We start from the raw sequence: 27,748 nt of genomic DNA, 5'->3' as shown, positions 1-27,748 counted from the left end.
TTGCTGAGCCAGAGAGCAGAGGGAGAGAAGAGTCTGAAAGCATCAGGAGTATGGTACCCAGAACCACGAAGTGGTGACAAACACGGTGGAGCGGGGGAGATTGGGGGGGGGGGGGGGGGTGCGGGGGTGGGGGCGGACATCGTCAGGCACTGCTTGGTTTCTGTCCCCCAGGGCCTCTTCTGGAAAGTTCTGCTTCCATCTGGAGGACATGGTTTTGTCTTTATGAGTGTGGGGTGTCTTTACCTGCCACACGACGGGGACTGCATCATGAGCTTGGGGACAGAAGGTGACTTCTGGGGGGGAAACTCAAAGTGGCCCTTTGACTTGAGCCCCGGCCGAGCCAAGAGCCTTTCCGTATGACCACTCCAGGATCACGCCTCAGTACCTTACGGGTGCAGCAAATACGGAGCTTCTGTCATCAACCCTCTGGAGCCGGGCCACAACCAGGGGCCTCCTGCCTTGTGCCTGCTCTCACCAATGGAACGAGACTGAGTTCGGTTCCAAAGGCAAGAAGACATTCTTCTCAGATCAAAGAGTGAAGACGCGCGAGCTTCCGCTGCAGAGCAGGTGTTCTCGCCGGCGCCACGGCCAGTTGCTTCGTTTATGGCGACCTCTACCGCCCGCAGGGGCGGGGTAGTTTTGCCGAGGCGCGCAGGCGCAGCTGTGCCGCTGAAGCTCCTGTCAGGAGGCGGCGCAGCCTCTCTGCACCCAGCCCGCCGCCGCCATCTTGGATGGAGTGCCGTGCGCAGTGTCGGTACAGGATCCCTAAGCTGAGGCCACCATGCAGTTGTTTGGCGCCAGGAACGAAGGTCAGAAGGGCTTAGGCGTGAAAGCTCTACTCGCGGCACCCTGTGAGGCAGTGAAACCAGGCTCAGCATAAAGGAAAAGGAAAAAATGATTAGACTTTATTTTGTTGTTGTTGTTGTTCAACCAGTAAATCGTGTCTGACTTTTTTGCGACCCCATGAACTCAAGGTTCCCAGGCTCCTTTCACTGCCTCCCAGAGTTTGCTCAAATTCATGTGCTGTCGGTGATGCCTCTAACCATCTCATCCTCAGCCGCCCCCTTCTCCTGCCCTCAGTCTTTCCCAGCATCAGGGTCTTTTCCAATGAGTCGGCTCTTTGCATCAGATGGCCAAAGTGTTGGACCTTCCACTTCAGCATCAGTCCTTCCAATGAATTTTCAGGTTGATTTCCTTTAGGATTGACTGGTTTGATCTCCTTGCAATCCAGAGAACTCTCAAGAGTATTTTCCAACACCACAGTTCAAAAGCATCAATTCTTCCCCACTCAGCCTTCTTTATAAACACTTTTCTTTTGTTAGCTAAATTCTATTTTTACTTCCTGGTAACTGTGAACGGGCTTTGCTGGTGTCATCCGAGCTACATCCCTCCTGCTGATGTTAATTATGTTCAGTCGCTCAGTCGTGTCCGACTTTGCAACCCCAGGAAACGCAACACGCCAGGCCTCCCTCTCCATCACCAACTCCTGGAGTCCACCCAAACCCATGTCCATTGAGTCGGTGATGCCATCCAACCATCTCATCTTCTGTCGTCCCCGTCTCCTCCTGCCCTTAATCGTTCCCAGCATTAGGGTCTTTTCAAATGAATCAGCTCTCCGACTTGCCCTGTGGGAGAAAGAGAAATGCTAGTCACCCCTTCAGGAAGAGCCCAGCCTGCAAAGCTAGCTGACACCTGTCTGTGGTCCCCCGGTCCTCCTCTGAAGGGCTGCTGGGCACGTTTCCACTCTCCCCTGTGTCTTTAGCCTCCCGCTGTCTGTTTCAAAAGTGCCTTTCCTGCCTTCTTCCGACTCTGGCCCACATCACTCACACCGTTCTGTCCTTCAGAGTCAAGCTTCTCCAGAGAGCGGTCCTCACAGTGCAGCAGATGCACTAGGGTGGACTGTGTGGTGTTTTTCAGGTGGGTGAAATGAAGTCGCTCAGTCGTGTCCGACTCTTTGCGACCCCATAGACTGCAGCCTGCTTGGCTCCTCCAACCATGGGGTTTTCCAGGCGAGAATACTGGATTGGGTTGCCATTTATTTATCACTGTGTTTCATGCCTGAAAAAGATGAATTGTGAAGTGGACTACTGGGTTCCTGAGTTACCTAAAGTGGTTTTTTTTTTTAAATATTTAAATATTTATTTATTTGGCTGTGCCTGGTCTTAGTTGCAGCAGGTGGGATTTTCTTTTTTTTTTAAGTTGTGCCATTTCTGCACATGGGATTTAGTTCCCCACTTGTTTCAAGCACATAGTCTTAGCCACTGGACCACCAGGGGAGTCCTCCTGATGTGCTTTTGAAAGTATCAAATAAGGCAAAAGAAACAAAGAGTGGTCCCATGAGTTGCTGTTGTTTTGTTGCCTGGTCCTTTCTGATCCCCTGCAATGTGGCCCCCTCCCCAGCACGCCACTGAAACTGCTCTGCCAATGTGACCAGTGCCCTTCGGTGTCTCTGCTTGCTTCGCTGGAATTCTCTGTGGTGTTTGATGGAATTAAGGCTCCAGGACTCTTGGCACCCTTTCTTATTTTCTGGACAAACTCTCTCCTTCCTAGTTGGCCTCTTCATCTTTTCCCGCAGAGTCTCTTTTTTCCTACTTAACCACCTGTCACCAACCTTATATGCAGCCACTGAAGAAGCTGATCTGCTTGCCTGTGAAGAGGTGCAATGGTGGGAAAGGGCGAGCAGCGGGGCTTGGAAAGGGGACTGGCTGGAGCGGGGCTGGAAATTCTCCTTCCGGAGGCTGCCGCTCCCTCTGTGAGGACAGGAAAGTGGAAGCAGTGAGTATAGCTGACCCACCTAACTCAGAGGTTACAGGCACCAACCCTCTGGTCAGTGGAACATTCAAGTGTAACTTTACAGTCAGCCCTCTATGTCCGTGGTTCTGCATCCATGGATTCCCCCAGCCCCTATCATGTAGTACTCTAGTATGTATTTATTGGGGGGAGGGGAAAGAGTGTACATATGGGCCCTTGCAGTTCATATCTAAGTTGTTCAAGGGTCAACTGTATATAAAATGTGTGGTATATGTTGCTTTTTGATAACTGGATAGAGTCTGAGAATTCCCAGATCTCAAAAGATGTAGTCAGGAAGGCATAGAAGGGGAAGAGACTTTACAAGTATAAACATGTGGACCTGGCTTGAGAGGAGGCCTCAGCCTCCCCAGGGGTCTTATCCCCAAAGCAGTCTGGAGTCAGCCTTTTCTGCACCGTGACAAAATGACCATGTCTTAGTTTATTAAAAAGTCAACTGAGTGCCTGCAAGGGGCACCCTGACTCTTCTCTCCAGATAAACGACCCAATGTAGAATGGAAGCAGGAGATTGTCTCTTCCTTTCCTCCTGCTCCTACCTTCAGCTCAGAACAAACAGTTTTCAATTTTTCTTTCCTGCCCAACCTCTCCAATCTCCAGATTGAAATCAGTGGGAGAAGGTGCATGCTCAGGTCATTTCACAGGGAGAGAAGCAGGCAGGAGAGAACACGGGGGGGAATGCTTCTTTTAACACAAAATGCTGATCTAGTCTCTAGCTTTCCTACCAGAAGCCTCTACTCCTGTCTTGTGAGGTCTGAGAAGGACTGAGGACTGAGAGGCAGGATAGGAGGATAAAGGAATCTATGTTTGCATGGTTCCAGAAGTCCATCCTGAGGGTCCACTCAATCAGTGGCCTGTCTCCTGCTCCTGTCCCTTCACCAGGTAATTCCCACCCTCTCCAGAGGCCACCGCAGGCTGTGCTGTGTTGCTCTGCCTGAGTGTGGACTTAAGCACACTTGAGGACTCAACTAATGCTTGATGGCAATTAATGGAAGACTTGCAAAAGAGCACAATTTGAAGTGGAAACAAGATAAACGTCTTGGCCCTTTTGGGCAGTTATAACAGAACACCACAAACTGAGTGACTTCGAATTTCTCACAGTTCTGAAGTCTGGGAATCCTAGATCACAGTATCTGGTTAGAGTCTACTGCCTGGTTTGCGGATGACTGTCAGGGACACACAAACATTCATTCTGTAGCTATGAGTCATTTTCTCAGCATCTGCATGTTCCAGACCCTCCAAATGGGTCCTTGTAGTTACATCTTTTCTCTGACCCTGGCATGATGCTAAATCTTGCCCCTTACATGGGCAGTGGGCATCTCCTTGACAAATGTCCCTCCTGCATAGTGTCTAGCTTCTGACATGCAGAAATGGACAAAGACTTCCTGATAGATATAAGAGTTGGATAAATGGAGAGATTTGCTGTGTTCTCAGGTGGGAATACTGAATCGTTTAAAGATAATGACCCTATTATTTTAAAGGGTTAACATAATTACAATTTTTAAATCCCAACAGATTTTTGGAACTTTACAAATTGATTTGATTGCAAATTATTGAAAAAATAGGCAAAATTTTCTTGAAAAAGATGAATTATGAAGTGAACTACTGAGTTTCAAAATCCCTTTTAGAGAAAGCTAATGATGATGAGGATGACAAACTATCATTTGTTGAGAGCTTGTGATGTGCTGGGCATTATGCTAACCACTTTGTGCACATAATTTTTTTTTCTGTTCTAACTGTAGTGCTGTGAAATAGGCACTGTTATTCCCCATATTTTACAGAAGAAGTGACAGAATTAAAGTGGTTGTTCAAGATCAATAACTTGTTCAAGATGAAACAGCTAATCTGGGTCTGCCTGATTCCTAGGCTTATCGCTTCACTCCTCTTCACCGACATGGAACCCACATGCTGCTGATTAAAGAGCAGGCAGATGGAGCAATAGAATAGAACAGAGTGCTCAGGGTAATTTTCTTAAAAATTATGAAGTTAAAAATTATGAAATAAGACACAAGGAAAACGTCTATGAAAGTAACCAGGCAAAAATTTAAGCCTATATTGTTACAAACACATACACACAGTATACATACAAGTGAAGGCTTAAAAAACCAAAATGGCAGCAGATATAACAAAGAGTTGGAAAGGGGTCAAAGTTAGAATTGCAGTCCACAGCTGGAAAAGAAAAGCAAGTGCAAGCAGAAGGGAGTCAAGGGTGAAAGAAAGTCCAGAAACACTTGGAATCAATTTTTAACTCAGTATCAGCTGCCCTTTTGACCTATGTGGCTGAGTGCATCAAAGATAAACCAGAGGATGTGTGAGAAGTCATTTTAAACAGTAGCCACTCATTTTTACCCCCTAAACTATCTCCCCTTCTAGGGTTCCACAGCCCCGACCCAGAACAGGGGAGCAACCCCCAAAGGATTGCCATCCTCATGTGTGAATGTGCTCAGTCCCTCAGTCATGTCCAACTCTTTGTGACCCTATGGATTATAGCTCACCACACTCTTCTTTCCATGGGATTTTCCAGGCAAAAATTCTGGAGTGGGTTGCCATTTCCTTCTCCAAGGGGTCTTCCCAACCCAGGGAGCGAACTGGTGTCCCCTGCATTTGGAAAAATTATCCTTTAACTTTGTCACATTATTATTATTATTATATATAATATATTTATATTATTATTATCACTTATCCTTTAATAAATTATTGTTATTCGTCCTTTGACAGACTATGGTATATTTATCCAGTGATTTTCCTTTGTTCAACTTATGGAGAAGTTGTGTGTTTGTTCAGTATCAGGATCTGAAGAGGGTTTTGTTTTGTTTTTGAGACTGAAGTGTTGTTCTACGTGGTGAGGCCTGAGCCCCGGCATGGCTTGGGGATGGAGCAGGCTCTTAGTCTGGTGTGCAGGCTCTTAGTCCAGGAGGACAGGTCTGACTTGACCCAGCCACCCTCTGGAGGTGTAATAACGTGGGCAGATAGGGAGGGGTGGGGAGCCATCCCTGCTGGGCTCCAGTGGTTGGCTTTTGCTGCTGTCCAGGGTGTGGCTAGGGCAGCCTGACCACTGTCAGAAACCCACTATCAGCACCTCTTAAGTGAGTATCACCTCTGCACCCCACAGGCTGATTGATGGCCGGCCTTCTCTCTTCTGGTATCTGAGATTTCCCAGGGCCCATTGGGTATCCTGTGCACCCATTTCCTGGATGAGGTCTCTGCACTGCTTGTGTTGAAATGGGGGCAGTTTGCTCGCATTACAGCTATACAGTCTAAAAACGACAAAGTATTTTCCACTTGTTCACAGTGACGTCCCTAATTTTTCAGGGCTGATAGAGGAGTTCCTCTTTAAAACATAATAATTCTTCGCCAGTTTCAGTGGGATTGGGGAAAAAACAAGGCAAATCAATGAAATCAAATAATTGTCAATCTCATTGTTTCTAAGGTTTAACTTGTGTAAATAGCAATGATATCACCTTCATATTTGTATGATTTTTTTTTGAGGGAGGGGGGTTGCTGCTGTTCCCTGTGGCTAATGCTGTGTGACCACTATCAGCAGGAACCTACTGCTGACCTATGTCAGTGAATATCGGGGTAAAATTGGAACAAAATCTCCCTAGTCCCATAGTGGAATTATTGGTCCATGTATATTATCATATTTATGTCTCTTAATATGTAACTGCTAAATTACTTTTTCTAAAAGGTCAGTTCCTTTTCTAGTGCCTTCAGTGACAGATGAAGATGTGAAATGTCAAGACTCTAGTTTATCATGAACATTTTTCCTCCCTAATTTGGTAACTAAAATAGTACCCACTGCTTATTTTAATTTGTCCTTCTTTTATTCTCTTGAGGAGAAGTCTGTTACCTTCACATTAGCTGCAAGGATGCTAGCAAGTTCCTGCTTGCTGGTTTCACCTGTTCCATTTTATTGAAATAGCTTAAGTTCTCTTGGGTGATGGAAACCTGGTATCCACTGTGGCAGATCTGAAGATCTGATATTTTTCATCCAGTCGATTCTTATTCATTTTTTTCAAACCAATGGAAGCCTCTGTTTCTCCCATTTCTTACCTCATGTGACTGCTGTCACTGTGTTTCCTTTTCTCCATTTCCCTAACGCACTCTTCATACCAGGGGCAGCGAAAGGAGAGGCGGACGTTTACAGGGAAACAAAACGTCTCAGCATGGCAAACAACCTAAAGATGAGATGCAGGCCATCTCCATCATGAAAGGGCACAGCCATTCCTCCTCCCGGGAACGCGTCTTTGGTCCCTTGCATTCTTGGATCCTGGCTTCCTTCATCTGGCTGGCCTGTCTCTTCCTGACCACACCTTGTCAACTTCCCCTTCTAGAGCCCTCAGTCTGGGCTGGGCTCCTTGCCTTGTCTTTCTCTGAGGCTTATAGTCCCCTTCTCACTTCCACTTGGCCATATAGATTATTATTATAATAAAATATTATTATATTTTAATAATCTAGAATGATCCATTTGGTGCTTACCTAAGCAAAATGCAATTTTCTCTCCCTAGTAACTATGCCAATCACTTTTAACCATTTTTTTTTTTCACCCTTTTCCTCCAGACATATTTCCTTTTGTCTGTTTTCTGGTCAGGTTCTTCACTTGTTTATCTACTGATGTCTTAATGTTTCTCTTATTGCTTAATACCCTTTTTTTGTTCACTTAAAGATTCCTGAATTAAGAAAAAAATCATAATTAACAGATGTTCTCTCCACAGTAAACAGAAGGTACTGTTTCTTAGTTTCCAAAGAAAATTACTTTTTCCTAGAATCAATAAATCTTTCAAAAGATTATTACATATATGGCTTCAAGCTACAAAACAGAAACTCAAATCTATATCAGAAGAAATTTTCCATAGGTGTGTTCATTTATCTCTGGCTGATCCTGGTAATCAATACCACATTGTTACCCATAAAAAATACAATAAATAGTCAACATCTGAACTTTAATAGGCAAAACAAACATCTTTGTTTTGATTATTAGACATGTTATTTTATTTTGAACCTTATTCTGAATAATTTGAAAATTATCTAATTTTAGAAACTTGTCTATAAAACTCAAATCTTTGGCTGTGTCTTTCTAGAAGTTACCTCATCTTGCTGTTTATTATAGCTCATATGAAAAGAGGTAGATTTTTAGAAAATGCAGTTCATTGTTATTGTTGTAGTTCATTTGTTAAGTCGTGTTCAGCTCTTTGCAACCCATGGACTACACACGCCAGGCTTCCCTGTCCTTCACTATCTCCTGGAGTTTGCTTAAATTCATGTCCATTGTGTCGAGGATGCCATCCAACCGTCTCATCCTCTGTCACCTCCTTCTCATCCTGTCCTCAATCTTTCCCAGCATTAGGTTCTTTACCAGTGAGTTAGCTCTTCACATCAGGTGGTCAAAGTATTGGAGCTTCAGCTTCAACATCAGTCCTTCTAATGAATATTTAGGACTGATTTCCTTTAGAATTGACTGGTTTGACCTCCTTGCTGTCCAAGGTACTCTCGAGAGTCTTCTCTAACACCATAGTTCGAAAGCATCAATTCTTCGGCCCTCAGCCTTTTTTATGGTTCAACTCTCACATCCATACTTGACTACTGGAAAAGCCATAGCTTTGACTTAGACAGACCTTTGTTGGCAAAGTGGTTTCTCTGCTTTTTACGCTGTCTAGGTTTGTCATAACTTTTCTTCCAAGGAGCAAACATTTTATAATTTCATGGCTGCAGTCATACTGTCCACAGTGATTTTGGAGCCCAAGAAAAGAAAATATGTTACTATTTCCACTTTTCATAGCCAGGGCAAATTAATAATAAATGCTCATACCCTTTGCCAGCATTTCTCAAATATACATACAGTGACTCTTTCAGGAAAGCAAAAAAATTTTAAGAAAAAAAAATTCAAGAATGATGCACAAAGGCAGACTATAAAGAATCAATGGGGAATCAAAATAAATAGTAGATAAGTGCCATAAATATAAATATTTAGATATATTTTACAAATAAAAAAATCAAATCAAAATAAAGGGGTTGTCATATCAAGAACTTGAAGGTGGAAGTAATTCTCTGCCACCAGATCTCTGTGACTAGCACTGCGCTTCGGTCAGAGGGTTAATGTGCATCTCCTGAGCAATTAGCAGGCTGCAGAAGAATAAGGAGGCTTCACATGCCATCTCCGAATGGGAGTTAATGAATTCCAGCCTTTTCTGGAGAGGTCCCTCCCACCATCCTAGGCGGAAGATTCACCAACTTGTTGTTCTTTATGTGACTCTATCCAGCAGACCGGAGAAGGCAATGGCACCCCACTCCAGTACTCTTGCCTGGAAAATCCCATGGACGGAGGAGCCTCGTAGGCTGCAGTCCATGGGGTCGCTAAGAGTCGGAGACGACTGAGCGACTTCACTTTTGCTTTTCACTTTCATGCATTGGAGAAGGAAATGGCAACCCACTCCAGTGTTCTTGCCTGGAGAATCACAGGGACAGAGGAGCCTGGTGGGCTTCCGTCTATGGGGTCACACAGAGTCGGACATGACTGACGTGACAGCAGCAGCAGCAGCAGCAGCATCCAGCAGACAGCTGGCCAAAATACAGCAAACCTCTTACCTGTCAAATCTTTCAGCTCCTTGCTTCTGCCCATATGTACAGGAGTAATTCATAGAAACTGAACAGAGGCCAAAGAGCCTCTTGATGAAAGTGAAAGAGGAGAGCGAAAAAGTTGGCTTAAAGCTCAACATTCAGAAAATGAAGATCATGGCATCCGGTCCCATCACTTCATGGCAAATAGATGGGGAAACAGTGGAAACAGTGTCAGACTTTATTTTTCTGGGCTCCAAAATCATTGCAGATGGTGACTGCAGCCATGAAATTAAAAGACGCTTACTCCTTGGAAGAAAAGTTATGACCAACCTAGATAGCATATTCAAAAGCAGAGACATTACTTTGCTGACTAAGGTCCGTCTAGTCGAGGCTATGGTTTTTCCAGTGGTCGTGTATGGATGTGAGAGTTGGACTGGGAAGAAGGCTGAGCGCCGAAGAATTGATGCTTTTGAACTGTGGTGTTGGAGAAGACTCTTAAGAGTCCCTTGGACTGCAAGGAGATCCAACCAGTCCATTCTGAAGGAGATCAACCCTGGGATTTCTTTGGAAGAAATGATGCTGAAGCTGAAACTCCAGTACTTTGGCCACCTCATGCAAAGAGTTGACTCATTGGAAAAGACTCTGATGCTGGGAGGGATTGGGGGCAGGAGGAGAAGGGGACGACCGAGGATGAGATGGCTGGATGGCATCACGGACTTGATGGATGTGAGTCTGTGTGAACTCCGGGAGATAGTGATGGACAGGGAGGCCTGGCGTGCTGTGATTCATGGGGTCGCAGAGAGTCGGACATGACTGAGTGACTGGACTGAACTGAACTGAACTGAACAGACCTGCTGAATATCTCCAGGAACTTTGAAGTGCTTGGAAGGAAACAATAGAGCTTAAACATATAGGTGGTATTTTCATGTTTTTTTTAACTTTCATTCAAAGTGAAGAGAAGAGCGATAAGATAGAAGTGAAAACTTTCTTTTATGGCTGCTGTCAGGGAAAGGGATTTGCTAAACATGCGCTCCACCACCACACACTATACTGAACTGTGTACGAGTTTGCTTTTCTAGATTACAGCTCAAATTTCCCAAACAATGGGTCTTAATAAAGGACAGAATGATTATCCCGAAGACCAGGCAAAAAAGCATTTCTCCCCGCTTTCATCCAAATATACAAAGGCTAATTATGTGGTTAGGAATGCTCATAAATCAATTTGGATAAATTATTTTTGTAACCTTTGGTATCTGGAGCCATACTAACGTGTGAGAAGATAAGTAGAAGTGTAATTAGTATTCTTATTGTTGATGAATATATTCTTTGTTTCTGAGTCTGCAGCAAAGGACGCTGAGATCCCAGCACCCACTGTATCATCTCCCACATCTTGGTCTTTGCCAGGCCGATGGGTGGCTTTTCCTCTCTTGCTGAGTATGTGATGTGGTTGGGGGGAAATATCAGGTGTGGGGTGCGAGGCACACAGAAGACAGAACAGGCTTGTCTCCTGCTGTCCTTAGCACCTAGTACAGCTCCAGGATCTACTTTCTGTGGATACGGTGAGGATGAGTGGAATAATGGGAAGAATTATATAACATTGTGGAAAACAAAAGCAAACCCTATTTCAGGGGTCAGATGAGATGGTTTCAAATTCCTTCACTTCCTAACATTACAACTTAACAACAATCGCTTAACCTCTCTGTACCTCCAGTTCTTCAGCTGCAAAATAAGAATGACCATAGTAGTCTCTTGTTTTGAAATGTTGCCTCCATACCAAAAAATAGGATAAGTCCAAATTCCTTATCAGTACGTATAAACTTCATATTTTGGCCTCAGACTAACCACTGCTGGCTCTTAAAACCTCCTAATGCACCTTCTTCTCCTAGCATATGACCTATTCCTGTAGGACCATAGGGTAGAGGAGGATCCCTTAATAACTTGTACCTGTTAGACAAGGTTGCGCTTTATCTTTCTGCGTTATAAACTCCTTCTCACTCTTACTATTGTTGTTCAGTTGCTAAGTCATGGCTGACTCTTTGCAACCCCTTCCCTCTTAAGTTTCTCTCAAAATCTCTTGCTATTTCTGATGTCTCTGCTTCATGGGAATGAGATGGATCCAGGCCTCTGAGTGCACAGTGAACTCTGAATTTCCTGCTCTCTACCACACTTCTGTTTTACACTCTTTTTGCTTTAACTTTTAAGCATCTTGAGAGCAAAATATGTTTAAGTTATCTTGTCTACCATCTCTGACACTGTAATGGTACATAATGGGCTATCATTTAGTATTGAGTGAAGTAAGTTCTTCCATATGTCTTTTTTAACATGTTTTCTTAAAAGTTAAACAATATGACAGATAGTCTTATGTAAGAGTTTATACAGTAACTCAATTTGATCAATGAGTGAAGTGAATGAATCTTCTTATTATTGAACATCTTCACTGATGTTCAGTTCCGTACCTTGAGGCAGGTTGATTCTAACTTAGCTCATAGAAGAAGAGACACAAATAGCCAGTAAACATATGAAGGAAAAGGTTCAACTGAACTAATAAAGAAGTTAAAGTATAACAACAAGCTACAAAAAGAAAACCCAATAGAATAAGTGAAAAAAAATTTTAAGATATGTAATTCTGGCTAAGGTGCTGTGAAGCAAACTCTAATATATTGCAGGTGGGAATAGTGGTCTAACATTTCTGTAAAGCAATCTGATAATATGTAGAGTCTTACAAATCTTATCTGTTCTGCATAAGCAACTTCTAAGAATCTCTCACAGGGAAATAAATAGAAGTCATGACAAAATACTGTGTCTGTAGGTACTCTGCATATAATAACAAAATTTGGACCAATCCAGCTGGGAAGAGTTAAGCAAGTTATAATATGTCCATGCAAGAAATGTTATGTAGCCACTGAAAATTATGACTCTCTAGAGTCAGTAATACTGTTGAGAAATGTTGAGGATTACTAGGGCATCATGAACTTTAGCACAAGGATGATGGTGCATAAGCAGTCCGTAATGGCAACAGCACTTCTGTTGGGTATCTTTTTTTTTTAATTCTGTACTACATTTTTCCTGTCTAGTTTCAGTTTTCTTTAATGAACAAATATTTTGTTTAAAAATTAAAGCATTAGTTTAAAATTTAAAACACACACACACACACACTGAGCTTATCAGAGAGCTGCAATCATGGCCTCAAGTCATTTCTTCCATAAATGGATCCTCTAGCCATCTTCCCTTTAAGAACGCCCCTCAGGGAAGGGCTCACTAATAATTAAGCTGAACTTTGAAGAATCAGAAGGAGTTTGTTAGGCAAGAAAGTAAAAAGGCATTCCAGGCAAGGGAATGAATGGCCTTGGCATAGGAGATGGGTTATCTTTTGAGATCAGTCTTTAGGTATTGCAGAGTGGGATACAAGAGATGGGTCTGGTATTGACAACAGGTTCATGGAATGTAGGGCACTGGGGTCTGTGCTATGGAGTTTGGACTTAAGCCTGCTGTTCAAGAAGAGCCTGTGGCTGAGGAGTTCTTCTCCTATGTATATACCCAACTAAGTTGTACACATCCGCTCACCAAAAGACACACTGTGGATGTTCATGGAGCCTCTGTTTGCAGTGGTCACAAACTGGAGCAGTCCAGCTGGTCATATGTGAGGGATGATGAATGAATCTTGCTGTAGTCTTCGGTGGTGAAAAACAGCGAGACTGGATGAGGTTTAGTTGCAAAATGTAGTTGAACTTTGCAGTTTTGGTGTTGAGTGAGGGAGGCTACTCACATAGGGAAATACGTGTGTGATTCCAATTATGTGGAGAAAAAGAACAGGTCAAAGACACGTATGCTCTTGGAAGTCATCATGGTGACTGCCCTTGTGTCAGGGAACAGTGATAGGAGGAAGACACTAAGAGGGGCTGTCTCTGGTGCAGTGCGCAGTTTCATAAGCCGTGTTTGCAGATCACAATGTGATTTGTGTTTGCATCCAATATGTGAAAATATATTCAGCCGTACAATTAAGATTTGCATGCTTTTCTGCATGTCACATTTCCACAGTATTTACAAAAATAAAACACGGTAAAATAAAACCAACTCTGGAATAACTGTCCTTTCCTGCTTCTCCACTGCAGCATATGTAGTTAGAAGCCCTTGCTTTCTGACTGTCAAGGTCTGGAGGAGTTGAACAGCTGTCTTCTGCCATCCTAGCTCCCTTTGTAGTCAGTCAAAGAGCCTCAACCACTCAGGGCTCCAAATGATTGCACTGGCATCTACTTAATCAATATATTAGCATGGGGAGAAAAGCGCTCAAGTTTACCTTAGACCTGAGATGATGACTGGTCTAATCCAGGAAAATCTACAGCTGCTTATCTGATCTTAGACTTCCTCGTTCATACAGATTTTGACTCTGTCCCTGAGGATTGATACTGTGACGAATCACACCCCTCACACAGTCCAAATTACAGAGCCTGGGGTTCATCATCAGGCCAGACTTCTATATATATTGCCAAGTAATCCAGATGTTTTTTTCCTATTTCGGTTTAAAAGTTGTAATGTTTTCTACATACATATTCATAATGGATTCCGTTTCAAGCAGAAATTATTGACCAGCCACTGCAAGGTGGTTGGAGAATATCTTACCCAGAAAGGAAATACATTAAGGTCATGAAAGCCCTTTGGAGCATCCAAGTCTTGGCTCCGTTTTTTGGACTTCCTTCCACTTTCCAGAATCCTTCCTTCAGATATTTTCTGTAGATAAGGTGGCCTGTGATAACCTCAGCACACCCTGATGGTTCCTCCAGATAATATGTCCTCAACACAGAGGAGCCATGTGGTTTATTGAGAGCACATGTTCCCCACTGTCATCACTCAAGCTGCTGGCTGCTCTGTGTGCCAAAGCCACAAGCAATGCCAGAGCTGTTGAGTCAGAGAAATTGCTCCCCAATATCGACATGCCAACTCTCCTCTCAATAATGTATGCTGCTAAGTCGCTTCAGTCGTGTCCGACTCTATGCGACCCCATAGACGGCAGCCCACCAGGCTCCCCCTTCCCTGGGATTCTCCAGGCAAGAACACTGGAGTGGGTTGCCATTTCCCTCTCCAAAGCATGAAAGTGAAAGTGAAGTCATGTCTGACTCTTAGTGACCCCATGGACTGCAGCCTATCAGGCTCCTCTGTCCATGGGATTTTCCAGGCAAGAGTACTGGAGTGGGGTGCCATTGCCTTCTCTGCTCAATAATATATAGAGGTCTTCATTTGCTCATGAATTCACTCACTCAGCCCCTCCAACATTTCTTGAACGTCTACTGTAGCCAAGCATGTAGTAGTAGGTACGGAGGATAGATGATGAAGAAAATGGTCACAAACTTTGACCTTGAGGAGCTTCCATTCTAAAGAGACAAGACTGGCAACAAAAGAGGTAGACATGTGAAAGGATTGTGGGTGGAGAGAGGGCTGGGAAAAGAGAAAGCAGAGAGAGGGGAGATGGCAGGTGGACCTGGATATTTTGGGTAACCCAGTCAGCAGGGCCTCTCTGGGCATAGACCTCAGTGAAGGGAGCTTTAACTCCACCAAGATCTGGGGAAAGGGCATTCTGTGAAGAGAAACAGCCACAGAGATGTGCCCCAAGAAAAAGAATCAGCTTTGCTCATTCACCATGGAGCCCAGATAACTGGCTTTAAATATCTGCCAAAGAAGAGTCAAAGCCTGGTTCAAGCAAGCAAGTCCTTAGGGACTTCCCAGGTGGCTCAGTGGTAAAGAACCCACCTGCCAGTGCAAGAGATGCAGATTTGATCCCTGGATCGGGTTTGATCCCCTTGAGAAGGAAATGGCAATCCACTGCAGTATTCTTGCCTGAGAAATCCCATGGACAGAGGAACCTGGTGGGCTGCATTTCATGGAGTACCATAAAGTCAGACAGGACTTAGTGACTAAACAAAAACGAGCAAGTCCTTTCCTGCTTCTCCTGTTTTTCTGTGGCTTCCACTTTTACCTTGGAGGGGTCAGAGGCCATACCAGGGACTAGGTATGTAGAGGTACAAGGAGAATATATCCTAGACAATGAAATAGAGAAGAGGTTGGTGGGTGATGTCCTACAAAGCATGACCTGGCAGTGTGTGCTTCCTCTCTTTGCTGCTCTTATGGGCTGAACTGTCTGCCCCACCCCACCCCCATTCATATGTTGAGGCTTTAACCCCCAGCCCCTCAGAATGTGACTATTTGGAGACAGGGCCTTTAAAGAGGCAATTAGGGTTAAATGAGGTCTTGAGGTGAGCCCTGATAGAATATAGCTGGTGTTCACATAAATAGAGGAGATTTGGTCATAGATATGTACAGAGAAGACCATATGAGCACAGAGGAAGACGGCCGTCTATAAGTCAAGGAAAGGAGGCTGAGAAGAAATCAACCCACCTTGATCTTGAATTTCTACCCTCCAGAATTGCAAGAAAATAAATTTCCATTTTTTAAACTGCCTGGTTGGAGGTGTTTTCCTAGGGCAGCCCTAGCAAAAATAATACAGTTGCCCATTATGGTTTAGACTTGGGAAATGACTTAAAACATTGAAGAACTACATTTGTAAATCAATCTTAGTATCCTACAATGTTCTGGAACTTTATTGGTAAATCAGTCCAATAAGTCTCAGCTGTACTTATTTTCCAAGATCAGTTGAAAAATCTTTAATCAGAGAGTAAAACAAATGGAGTGCCAAAGATGTCAACTTTTGAAGATTTTAGTGAATTGTATTTGTTGAAAACAACATATTTTCTGGCTTTTCCTCTATTAAAGCTGAGGAGGAATTGAACAGATTAAAATGAAATCCAGTTATGTCCTGGATTTAATTTTGAAAATTTATGAGTTTTGAAACATCTTGACTTGTAGGAAGAGCCTTTTGATGAAGCTCCTTTGTATTTAATTGGATACATTTATATGCTATCAGGAATAAATAGAATAGAGGAGGCCTGCAAATTTTTAGCCTCTAAATTTGGCAAAACAATAATAATTATAAAGGCAACTTATGTAATGAATTTTATTTTAAAAAATGTGATTTAAAACCATCAACAAAATGAAAATTTGGGGGAGTGGATGGGAAAATATTTACAAATCCTATATCTAATAAAGGGCTAATATCTTAAAGATATAATGAACTCTCACAACTCATTTTGAAAAAAGTTTAATTGAAAAATGGGCAGAAAATCTGAATAGACATTTGTTTTTAAAGAGGACACCCAAATGGCCAACATGTACATGAAAAGATGCTCAACATCACTAATCATCAAGGAAACGCAAATCAACAACCACGGTGAAATATCACCTCACACCTGTTAAAATGACTATCACAAAAAAAACCCAAAAAAACAAGAAATAGCAAATGCTAGCAGAATGTGATGAGAAAGGAACTCTCATACACTGTTGTAAATTGGTGCAACCATCAGGGAAAACAGCATGGAGTTTCCTCAAAAATTAAAAATAGAACTACCATATAAGCCAGCGATTCATATCTGGATATTTATTCAAAGAAAACAAAAACACTAATTCAAAAATATTTAGGTACCCCCACATTCATTGTAGTTTTACTTACAATAACCAAGACATGTAAAGACCTTATGTGACCACCTTTGGATGAATGAACACAGGAAATATGATACATATACACACACACAATGGAATATATTCAGCCATAAAAAAAGATTGAAATATTGCCATTATTTCACAACATGGATGGACTTTCACAGTATTACACTAAGTGAAATAAGTCAGATAGAGACAGACAAATACCATATAAGCTCACTCATATGTGAAATACAAAAACAAAGAAACTGAGCTCATGGATACAGAAAACAAATCGGTAGTTGCCAGAGGCAGGGAGGGAGGAAGGGCTGAAATGAGTAAAGATGTCAAAAGGTACAAATTTCTAGTTATAAAAAAATAAGTCATGGAGATGGACACCACATTGACTGTGGTTAATAGTTCTGTGTTGTGTATTTACAAGTTGCTGGGAGAATAAATCTTAAAAGTTTTTATCACAAGAAAAAAAAGTTCGTAACTGTGGATGGTGAAGTATAACTAGACTTAGTGTGGTGATAATTTCACAATATATACAAATATCAAATCATCATGTTGTACACCTGAAACTAATATGCTGTGCATCAATGATACCTTGATTTTAAAAATATATATGAAAAAGGAAGATACTCTTAATGGAGACCAATTACCTATGAGAATATTTGTCTAGGGATTGATCGAACCTGGTATCTTATGTCTCCTGCATTGGCAGGAAAGTTCTTTACCACTAGAACCACCTGGGAAGTTCTATAATATTTATACAGATCAATATTAAAAACAAACTAGGATCAAATATATCCTTCATTTAGCAAAATTTTCTCTGAGCTTGACACTTGGCATGTTTCCTGGGTCCTCACCTACCAATGGGCCTCCCTGATGGCTCAATAGTAAAGAATCCACCTGCAATGCAGGAGATACAGTTTCAAACCTTGGGTCAGGAAGATCCCCCAGGAGGAAATGGAAACTCGCTCCAATATTCTTGCCTGAAAAAACCCTATAGACCAAAGGAGCCTGGTGGGCTATATTCCAAAGGGTCAAAAAGAGTCAGACACAACTGAGCATGTATGCAGGCACCTACCCCACTCTTACCCCCAGGTGGTTTATAAAAGTTAGCCAATTTTAAAACCTGAAACCAAGTTTGGGATCTTGCTTCTAAATGAACTCTTTGATTTGTGAAAAAAGTGCACAAAGGTGTCTCTGAAAAACACACAGTTTTCCTGGATTCACACTCTTACAATATTCCTGATGCCAGATGAGTGGATTTGTTCCCACACCCACAATTCTCCCACACCAGCTGGATGGTTTATAATTCAATTCATTTCTGACACTAAACGGATTTATCACAGACCCCACCAGGTTGCCCCCTACTCCAGATCAGATGCTGGTCACAAGCAGCGAGTCCCCAGGTTGGTACCACTTATGTCCTTCTTGGTTAAAATTAGAGGTTCCCACCACCTTCTCCATGGGTTAAGTAATTTGCTAAAGCAGCTCATGGAACTCAGGAAAACAGTGGACTTACTATTGCTGATTTATTACAGAGGATATTTTAATGGATACAAATGAATAGGAGAGAAGAGACACAGAGGGTGGGATCTGGTAGAGTCCCAAGCAAAGGAGCTTCTGTCCTATAGAGCTGGAGAGCATCAACCTCCCAGCCTGTAGACCTGTTCATCAACCTGGAAATTTCTCTGAACCCTGCACTTTTAGGGATTTTTTTTTTAAATGAGGGTTTGATTATTTATTAACTCAATTGCCAGCCCCTCTCCCCAAAGTGGGAATTGAACCTGAAAGTCCCAAGTTTCTGATCATGGCTTGGTCTTTCTGGTAACCAGCCCCAATTCAGGAATCTATCCAAAGTCACCTCATTAGGACAAAAGGCACTCTTATCACAAGGAACTTACAAGCAATTTAGGAGCTCTGTGTCAGGAATTAGGAGCAGAAGCCAATGGATATTTATTTCCTATTATTTCGCAAAATGTTTGTCCTGCTGTCAATGTCAGCAGTGCCTGCCTTACCCATTCACTCTCTTTCCTTTTTGTTTCACAAATTATATTACAGCTCATCACAAGGGAAAGTGAAGACACTGGAGGAACAGCTATAATAAATTACAAGAAATTCCACAATACACTTAAGGTTCCCTGTCCTCGTGTGTCCCTCCCCCAGAGCACTACCAGTGGGTGGTCTTAAGGAAGATGTGCAGGACCACTCTCCTCAGGGAGCCTGCCAACAACCCCCTTTCCTGCTATGGAATGAGGAGGGGGATGGTCGTACTTGTTCTGTTGACACTGGTGGATCAGCTGAGAACAGGAATTTAAAAGTGGCTTGTTACCTCTAAAAACCTCTTTTGAGATGCGATGCAAGGAATGGGTATTTGGTTTCCAAAGCAGGTTTCACTAGTAGGAGGGAAAAATGTGTTGATATTTCCTGTCAACATGATCCTGGCAGTCGTCTTCCTCATTAAAAATGACTGAGTTGACTTTGACCTCTAACTTGAACTCCTGTGGGATTGGACAGCGTTGCTGTGTTTCCCAGTGTATTCCTGCTGGGAATACTCAGCAGGAGTTAACTCAGGTTAACTCAGCCACAAAAGAAACTTAAAAAAAAATTATTTATTTTTTAATTGAAGGATAATTGCTTTACAGAATTTTGTTGTTTTCTATCAAACCTCAACATGAATCAGCCATACATGTACATTTGTCCCCTCCGTCTTGAACCTCGCTCCCATCTCCCTCCCCACCCTAACTCTCTAGGTTGATACATAGCCCCTGTTTGAGTTCCCTGAAACATACAGCAAATTCCCATAACTAAAACATGGAAGCAACCTAGATGTCTATGGACAGATGAATGGATAAAGAAGTTATGGTACATATACACAAAAGAAACTTTCAAGGTTCACTTTTGCCAAGCTGGCAGACCAAATAGAAGTCATGCATCCTTTCCCACCACGTCGTCGTTGTGAAGTCGCTCAGTCGTGTCCGACTCTTTGAGACCCCGTGGACTGTAGCCTACCAGGCTCCTCTGTCCATGGGATTCTCCAGGCAATAGTACTGGAGTGGATTGCCATTCCCTTCTCCAGGGGATCTTCCCGACCCGGGGATCGAACCCAGGTCTCCCGCATTGTAGACAGACGCTTTACCGTCTGAGCCACCAGGGAAATAATCATAAACATGAATCTTTATAATGGGGCCAGTGCGTTAGAAAAGGAGCTGAGATGCTTGGGCAGTGCTGAAGTGACCTTGAGAAGGCCATCTGAACTCTGTCAGGCTGAATTTGTCACCTAATAAAAAAGTGGGGTGAATAATATTAGCCCTGCCTATTTCAGGGTTGTTGTGAAGATTAAACAAGGTCTGTAAAAACACTTGGCAAAGTATAAAGTGGATGATAGAAGTGAAATACTATAGGTTATTTATTATTATATAACTGAATTACTAATTAGAAAAGAAATTGAGTTGAAACTAAATCAAAAATGTGTTTCTCATATCATAAAAGACAATGTTTGGGGAGATCATAAAATAACAGTACTAATAAACCATGGTTTAAATGTATTATCTCATTTACTGCTTATAAAACAAAGCTCCCAAGATTAGGGAAAAAGCTCCCACTTCTATTCTTCAAATTTGAGATCAGAAATATCTTTAATATTACAATGAGCAAATAATTATGGAAAAATGACTATAGCTGGGTCACTTTAACCCATCTTGGACATCAAGGTGTCTGCCTTTGAACAGTTCAGAACTTAAATGAGGAATGAGAACATATACCCAAGAGAGCAATTAATGTATATGGTGGTGGTGGTGGTGGTGGTGGTTTAGTTGCTAAGTCATGACCCCATGTACTGTAACCTGCCAGGCTCCTCTGTCCATGAGATTTCCCAGGCAAGAATACTGGAGTGAGTTGCCGCTTCCTTCTCCAGGGAACGTTCCTGACCTAGGGGTTGAATCGGCATCTCGAACCCATGTCTCATGCATTGCAGGCAGATTCTTTACTGCTGTGCTCCCAGAGGACCCCAGTTAATGTATATAGGCAGCAATAAATTATATACTGTGAACAAAAATTACCTCAGAAATTGAGAGGGGGAAATCTCTGTGAGCTGGGAAATTTAGAGTTTTGATAAGCCAATGTGACTTTTATCAGATCTTGAAGCACACATCATACGCACTTGGACATACATAGACTCCTAGGCGACCACTGCCCACAAGGAGAACAGTATATGAGCAAAGGTAATGGGTGAAAAATCATGGGTGCATTTGAAAAATGCATCTGTGAATTTAGAGTGAGTGGCTGGAGTCAAGGAAGCATGAAGTGGCCAAAGGAAAACAGGGTTGGGTTACAGGTGTTCCCAGATGTGCTTTGTCTTCATCAGTAACTCCCTCTGGGGATCCTCCATTCCCAATTTCAGCTCCATCCCAGTCATCACTCCTGCCTCGTTTGCAATGACACCCAAGGGAGTCCCAGTTTGCACATATACCATCTCAAGTTAGGAAATGACCTCTAGGGAAGACATCTCAAAAGAGGAATATTCTAAGATAATACTTGTGTCAGAGACTTTTTCCAATCATAATTAAATATCTTTTGGTTTAGGACATGCCTGCTCTTGACTTAAATAACACTATTATGCTTAGAATCAGAATGCTATTTTCTTAGAGTGTCCCTCTCTCTTCAAAGGTTAAAAATAAAAATAATCACCCTTAGTATTTAAAATAAAACTTTTAGAGCCCAATAACATTGAGAAAAGAAGCAAAGCAAAAGTTTTGCTTACTTTAATGCTGCTATCTTAAAACCTGTGTTGGTACTTTTGTAATAATGATGTTTAGTTATTTCATCAAGCAGTTATGGGCAATACAATAATTCTTTTCTATGAAGAACTTATAATGTCAAAGGGAGAAATCAACCATGGTTTAAAAATAATCTTTTTTTGTTTTCTGAGAACTATAAAACCGTCAATTTACTCATGGATTTATCAGTTTACTCATGGATTACATAAATCTTAAGATTCTTTTTAGCCAATAAACTTAAATTCTTTTATGGAACTAAATTGGAGCTAAAACCGCTGCTGCTGCTGCTGCTGCTAAGTCGCTTCAATCGTGTCCGACTCTGTGCGACCCCAGAGATGGCAGCCTTCCAGGCTCCCCCGTCCCTGGGACTCTCCAGGCAAGAACACTGGAGTGGGCTGCCATTTCCTTCTCCAGTGCATGAGAGTGAAAGTGAAAGCGAAGTCACTCAGTCGTGTCCGACTATTCGAGACCCCATGGACTGCAGCCCACCAGGCTCCTCCGTCCATGGGATTTTCCAGGCAAGAGTACTGGAGTGGGGTGCCATTTCCTTCTCCAGGAACTAAAACTATTGGAATCTAAATGTATTTGCACTCCATGTTGTATTAATTTAAATGGGGGAAACGGTAAAAGAGAAAAGGAAAAAGGACAAGACAATGAGAGGTGAAGAGAAACACAGAGAGTAAAGAGAAAGATTGATGGAGGAAATATCCCCTCAATACATTTACACAATAAGTAAATGTTTTCGGAGAGTCTCTTCTGTGACTGGACCAATGCTAAAAAGGAAGAAGGAAAGAATAAAACAAAAAAAAAAATTTTTTTTAATTAAAAAAAAAGGAGAAGCCATGTGGTTTCTGGACCAGAGTGAGTCAGGGTGAAGTGCTGTTCTCTAAGGGTGTGCTGTCTGAGGTTCTTCTGTCCTTCAACATTTTGATGAGTTAAAACATGCGGTCCGTTGGTCTCCCAAAGAATTGTTAAACCTTCACCATCATTAAACCTTCACAAACTCCTCTCAAAATGGAATAATCCCAACAAATAAAAGTGCCCTAAAGGTTGTAGCAGCTCTTGTCAGGCCCACACTCACATGGGGGATATTTGCCAAGATTGAGATGAATGAGAGCTGGGGCCACATTTGGCCCATGGGCTGGAGACTTGCCAGATCCAAAGTAATCCAGTATGTTTCTCCAGCAAATATTATGCTGTATGTGATCGTGTCCTGAGTTCAGAGTTCCATGTAGTGAAAAATGATCATAACCAAAAGCTACATATTCATGGATGCCAACCTGTTTAGATTCCTAAAAGATACATTAAATGAAAAGTGTTCAATTATTCAATATAATTGGAATATATAATTATTCAAATACATAATTGGTGCCTGTTATAAAATCCAACAGACTCAGTCTACTAAAATTAGTACTTAAATGATTTTTAAACTACAGAACTAGTTCAACATATGCTAAGGACAGACTCTGAAGACTTATTGGATTTTCAGTGTTTCTTTCAGCTAAAGAGGTTTTCTGGTTTCTCCTATGAACAGACTTTCTGGATTGTTAACACTATTTTGCTCTTTCAGTTTCTTCAGACTCAGAGGACTTTTTCCCCTCTCTCCCTTCCCCCCCCCATCTTCTCCTTCTGTCTTGCACGCTCTCTCTCTCTGCTTTTCTCATACATGCACGCACATATTCTCTTCTCTTTCTGTAGTTTTCTGTTAGCAGTGGCTTCCGAAAGGTAAAGAAAACATGTCTGAGAATATAAACCAAAGAAAGAGGAAATATATTCTGCTTTGAAATATTGGAGAAAATTTTTACAAAGCTGAAACCTTCTGATTTAGCAAAAGTATAAATTTCACATCATTTATCATTTAGACCTCTAAGCTAAAATGAGAAAAACGATTGTGTAGATTTTAAGAATATATTTTCTTAGAGCTTATTTTATTTATTTATTTTACTGGAACTACAAAACCTTTCTTTATATAAATTATTTTCAATAATATGCTGTATCATGAAACATGGTTTTCCTGTTATTTTAGGATCAAATGTTTTCTAGAGAAAAGTATTTTTGGTTTCATACTGAAAATCAATCTCTTATTGACTCAATGGAAAGAAATGTATTCTACAGATACTATTGTTGGGACTGCAGCTATTTCACTTTTCTGTTATACATTAAGAATTTGAAGTTTTGGCAAGATTTTTTGACAAGACAAATTCCCACAGAAATTCTATAATGTGGGATCTCTATAAGAAAATAAAACTCAACTAGCGGCCCCTGGTTTGTCTCCTGCCAATCTGTCTTAAGGGCTTCTCTGACGGCTCAGCAGGTAAGGAATCTGCCTGCAATGCAGGAGACCACAGGAGACTCAGGTTTGATCCCTGGGTTGGGAAGATCCCCTGGAGGAGAAAATGGTAACCGACTCCAGTGTTCTGGCCTGAAAAATCCCATGGACAGAGGAGCCTGGTAGGCTGCAGTCCATGGGGTTGCAAAGGAGCCAGCCACTGCTGAGCGACTAAACACATAACACAACCTGTCTTTAAAATCGTCATGAAAACAAGAACAAGGTATAAAGTTCCTGCCCCATTAGAAGCTAGAAATGTGGATTAACATCTACGGGGAGAATTCACCTATTGAAACTGCAGATGGTAGAAGAGTGGGAGTGAGGGAAAACAATATGGCACCTCACATGTCTCTCTGTGAAGTCCCTACCTCACCATTATAGGGACTTTGCTGGGCCAGTGTGGACCATCAGTCTTCTCAAATCTCTTTGTTTAGGTAAATGAGCTCTTTAACAAACATAGTAAACCCTTCCCTTCTTAGAACAGCTCTTTCTGTTTAATGTAGGGACTGTAATTTCCAATGATACAATAGAGCCATGGATAGAAGTGCCAGGAGTTGTTCAATATAATTTATCATGCTGTATATATATACACACACCCCCACACGACAAGGACTGCGTTAAGAATTCAGGATAATAAGATGATGAAGTCATAGTCTTTGCTATTGAATATAGTGATTAAATGAACATATATAAATTACAATATAAAAAGCATCCTATAAGAGGCTCCCAAAGGCCTGCAAGCTAAGGAAGAGTCTTCAGATATTGCAAGTTGACCACTGCAACATCCCTTCTCTTTTTCCTTCTTACTAACTTTTTGTTGCTGTTTTTGAGTCACTAAGTCATGTCTGACTCTTTCCCACCCCATGAACTGCAGCATGTCAGGCTCCTCTGTCCTCTTCTATCTCCCAGTTTTCTCAAATTCATGTCCATTGAGTCAGTGATGCTATCTAACCATCTCACCCTCTGCTGCTCCCTTCTCCTTTTACCTTCAATCTCTCTCAGCATCACGGTCTTTTCCAATGAGTTGGTTCTTCACATCAGGTGGTCAAAGTATTGGAGCTTCAGCATCAGTCCTTTCAATGAATATTCAGGACTGATTTCCTTTAGGATTGACTGATTTGATCTTGCAGTCCAAGGGATTCTCAAGAGTCTTCAAGAGCATCAATTGTTTGGTGCCCAGCCTTCCTTATGGTCCAACTTGCATCTGAACATGACTATTGGAAAAAAACAGCTTTGACTATATGGTCCTTTATTGGTAAAGTGATGTTTAGCTTAGTTAAATTTAGTAACATAGCCCTGCTTTTCAATAGTTCAGGTTTCCACATGGAATGAAAGACTGCTGCTGCTGCTGCTGCTGCTGCTGCTAAGTCGCTTCAGTCGTGTTCGACTCTGTGCGACGCCGTGGACGGCAGCCCACCAGGCTCCACCATCCTTGGGATTCTCCAGGCAAGAACACTGGAGTGGGTTGCCATTTCCTTCTCCAATGCATGAAAATGAAAAGTAAAAATGAAGCTGCTCAGTCCAACTCCTAGCGACCCCATGGACTGCAGCCTACCTCTGCAGGCTCTTCTGTCCGCAGGATTTTCCAGGCAAGAGTACTGGAGTGGGTTGCCATTGCCTTCTCTGGGAATGAAAGACTACATCTCCTATATTCTCTGTGTGGCTTGAGTCCTGGTTGACACAGCAAATCTACCTGGCCAGTCTGGAAAATCAAATTTCCAGAAATCTTTTATATGAGAAAGAGTTAAATTTTTCTTTTCCACCCTTAACGTGGGAGTTTAGCAGGTAAACCTAAATATGATACGAGGGCTAGTCAGAGGTGAAGAAAAGGAAGAAAGTGCTGCTTTAAAGATAGAAGCAAGAGATGGGAGACCTCCAGGAACAGTGAACTCTGCTATTTGTGTTTTTTTTGTACCCTACTTCTCATAAAGGAAGACCTAAAATCACAGAGCAACTGCTCCTCATTCTAAAAGAACCACAGGAGATAAATGAAACCCTGGCCTAATATATTTAAGAGAAAGATCAGCATATTAATACATCAACCAGCATTCCAGTATGAAAAGAACTAACACAAGTGAGGGGGTCCCATGAAAAAGCACCAGTTGTTTACATGACTGCTGGAAAAACCATAGCTTTGACTCTACAGACCTTTGTCAGCAAAGTGATGTCTCTGCTTTTTAATATGCTGTCTAGGTTAGTCATAGTCTTCCTTCCAAGAAGCAAGCATCTTTTAATTTTGTGGCTGCAGTCACCGTCTGCAGTGATTTTGGAGCCCAAGAAAATAAAATCTGTTGCTGCTTCCACTTTTATTTATTATTATTATATTTTTTCTTTCATTATCTTTGCATTTTGATTCATACTTAGAAAGTCTTTCCTTACGTTAAAGAAAAGATCATCCATACTGTCTTCTAGTGCTTCTGTGCTTTCAGCCTTTACTTTTCAATCTCTAATCCATTTGCAGTTTATCTTATGTTCAGTGTGAGATATAGACCTGAGTTTTTCTTTTTTTCAAGTTGCTCTCCTATTTTCAAGTCTCTCCCTCCTAACTCTGTTTAATCAGTTCACACCACTGCTTGATCTGTCCCCCTAAAGCCTAGCTTCCCTCACATCCCTCTCTTGCTTAATGGCCACAAATAACTTCTTGTCACCTTCTTGTCATCTTTGGACTTCTTTTCATTCTTTGGACTTCTTGTCATCAAGTCCAAAGGCTTTGTGCCAAAAAATTAAAGCACTCCATAATATGTACCATTGGACATATCCAGTCCATCTCCATAATCTGAGCATGTAATGACTTTTTGGTCTTTTAAACTTTCAGTTCAGTTCAGTTCAGTTGCTCAGTCGTGTCCGATTCTTTGCAACCCCATGGACTGCAGCTCACCAGGCCTCCATGTCCATCACCAACTCCCGAAGTTTACCCAAACTCAAATCCATTGAGTTGGTGATGCCATCCAACCATCTCATCCTCTGTTGTCCCCTTCTCCTCCTGCCCTCAATATTTCCCACCATCAGGGTCTTTTCAAATGAGTCAGCTCTTCACATCAGGTGGCCAAAGTATTGGAGTTTCAGCTTCAACATCAGTCCTTCCAGTGAACACCCAGGACTGATCTCCTTCAGGATGGACTGGTTGGATCTCCTTGCAGTCCAAGGGACTCTCAAGAGTCTTCCCCAACACCACAGTTCAAAAGCATCAATTTTTTGGCACTCAACTTTCTTCACAGTCCAACTCTCACATCCATACATGACCATTGGAAAAACCATAGCCTTGACTAGACAGACCTTTGTTGGCAAATTAACGTCTCTGCTTTTTAATATGCTATCTAGGTTGGTCATAACTTTCCTTCCGAGGAGTAAGTAAGTGTCTTTTAATTTCATGGCTGTAGTCACTGTAGTGATTTTGGAGCCCAGAAAAATAAAAGTCAGCCACTGTTTCCACTGTTTCCCCGACTATTTGCCATGAAGTGATGGAACCAGATGCCATGATCTTACTTTTCTGAATGTTGAGCTTTAAGCCAACTTTTTCACTCTCTTCCTTCACTTTCATCAAGAGGCTCTTTAGTTCTTCTTTGCTTTCTGCCATAAGGGTAGTGTCATCTGCATGTCTGAGGTTATTGATATTTCTCCCAGCAATCTTGATTCCAGCTTGTGCTTCATCAAGCCCAGCGTTTCTTATGATATACTCTGCATATAAGTTAAATAAGCAGGGTGACAATATACAGCCTTGATGTACTCCTTTTCCTAT

The 27,748-nt window shown here is 42.0% G+C and overlaps 1 protein-coding gene across 1 annotated transcript in view; it reads left to right on the top strand.

Annotated features, from left to right (window-relative positions):
• The first annotated feature begins 603 nt into the window (after nt 1-603).
• The window catches only part of RXFP2 (relaxin family peptide receptor 2), a 97,136-nt gene continuing 69,991 nt past the window's right edge, over nt 604-27,748 (top strand). The window contains exon 1 of the mRNA XM_052650368.1: nt 604-754. Within this exon, the coding sequence (XP_052506328.1) occupies nt 604-754 (151 nt within the window). The remainder of the gene's footprint in view (nt 755-27,748) is intronic.

Source organism: Budorcas taxicolor, chromosome 12 (genome assembly GCF_023091745.1).
Source record: "Budorcas taxicolor isolate Tak-1 chromosome 12, Takin1.1, whole genome shotgun sequence".
Taxonomy (NCBI): Eukaryota; Metazoa; Chordata; class Mammalia; order Artiodactyla; family Bovidae; genus Budorcas; species Budorcas taxicolor.
The sequence above is the reverse complement of the archived record's forward strand: the minus strand, read 5'-3'. Positions and strand labels throughout refer to the sequence as shown.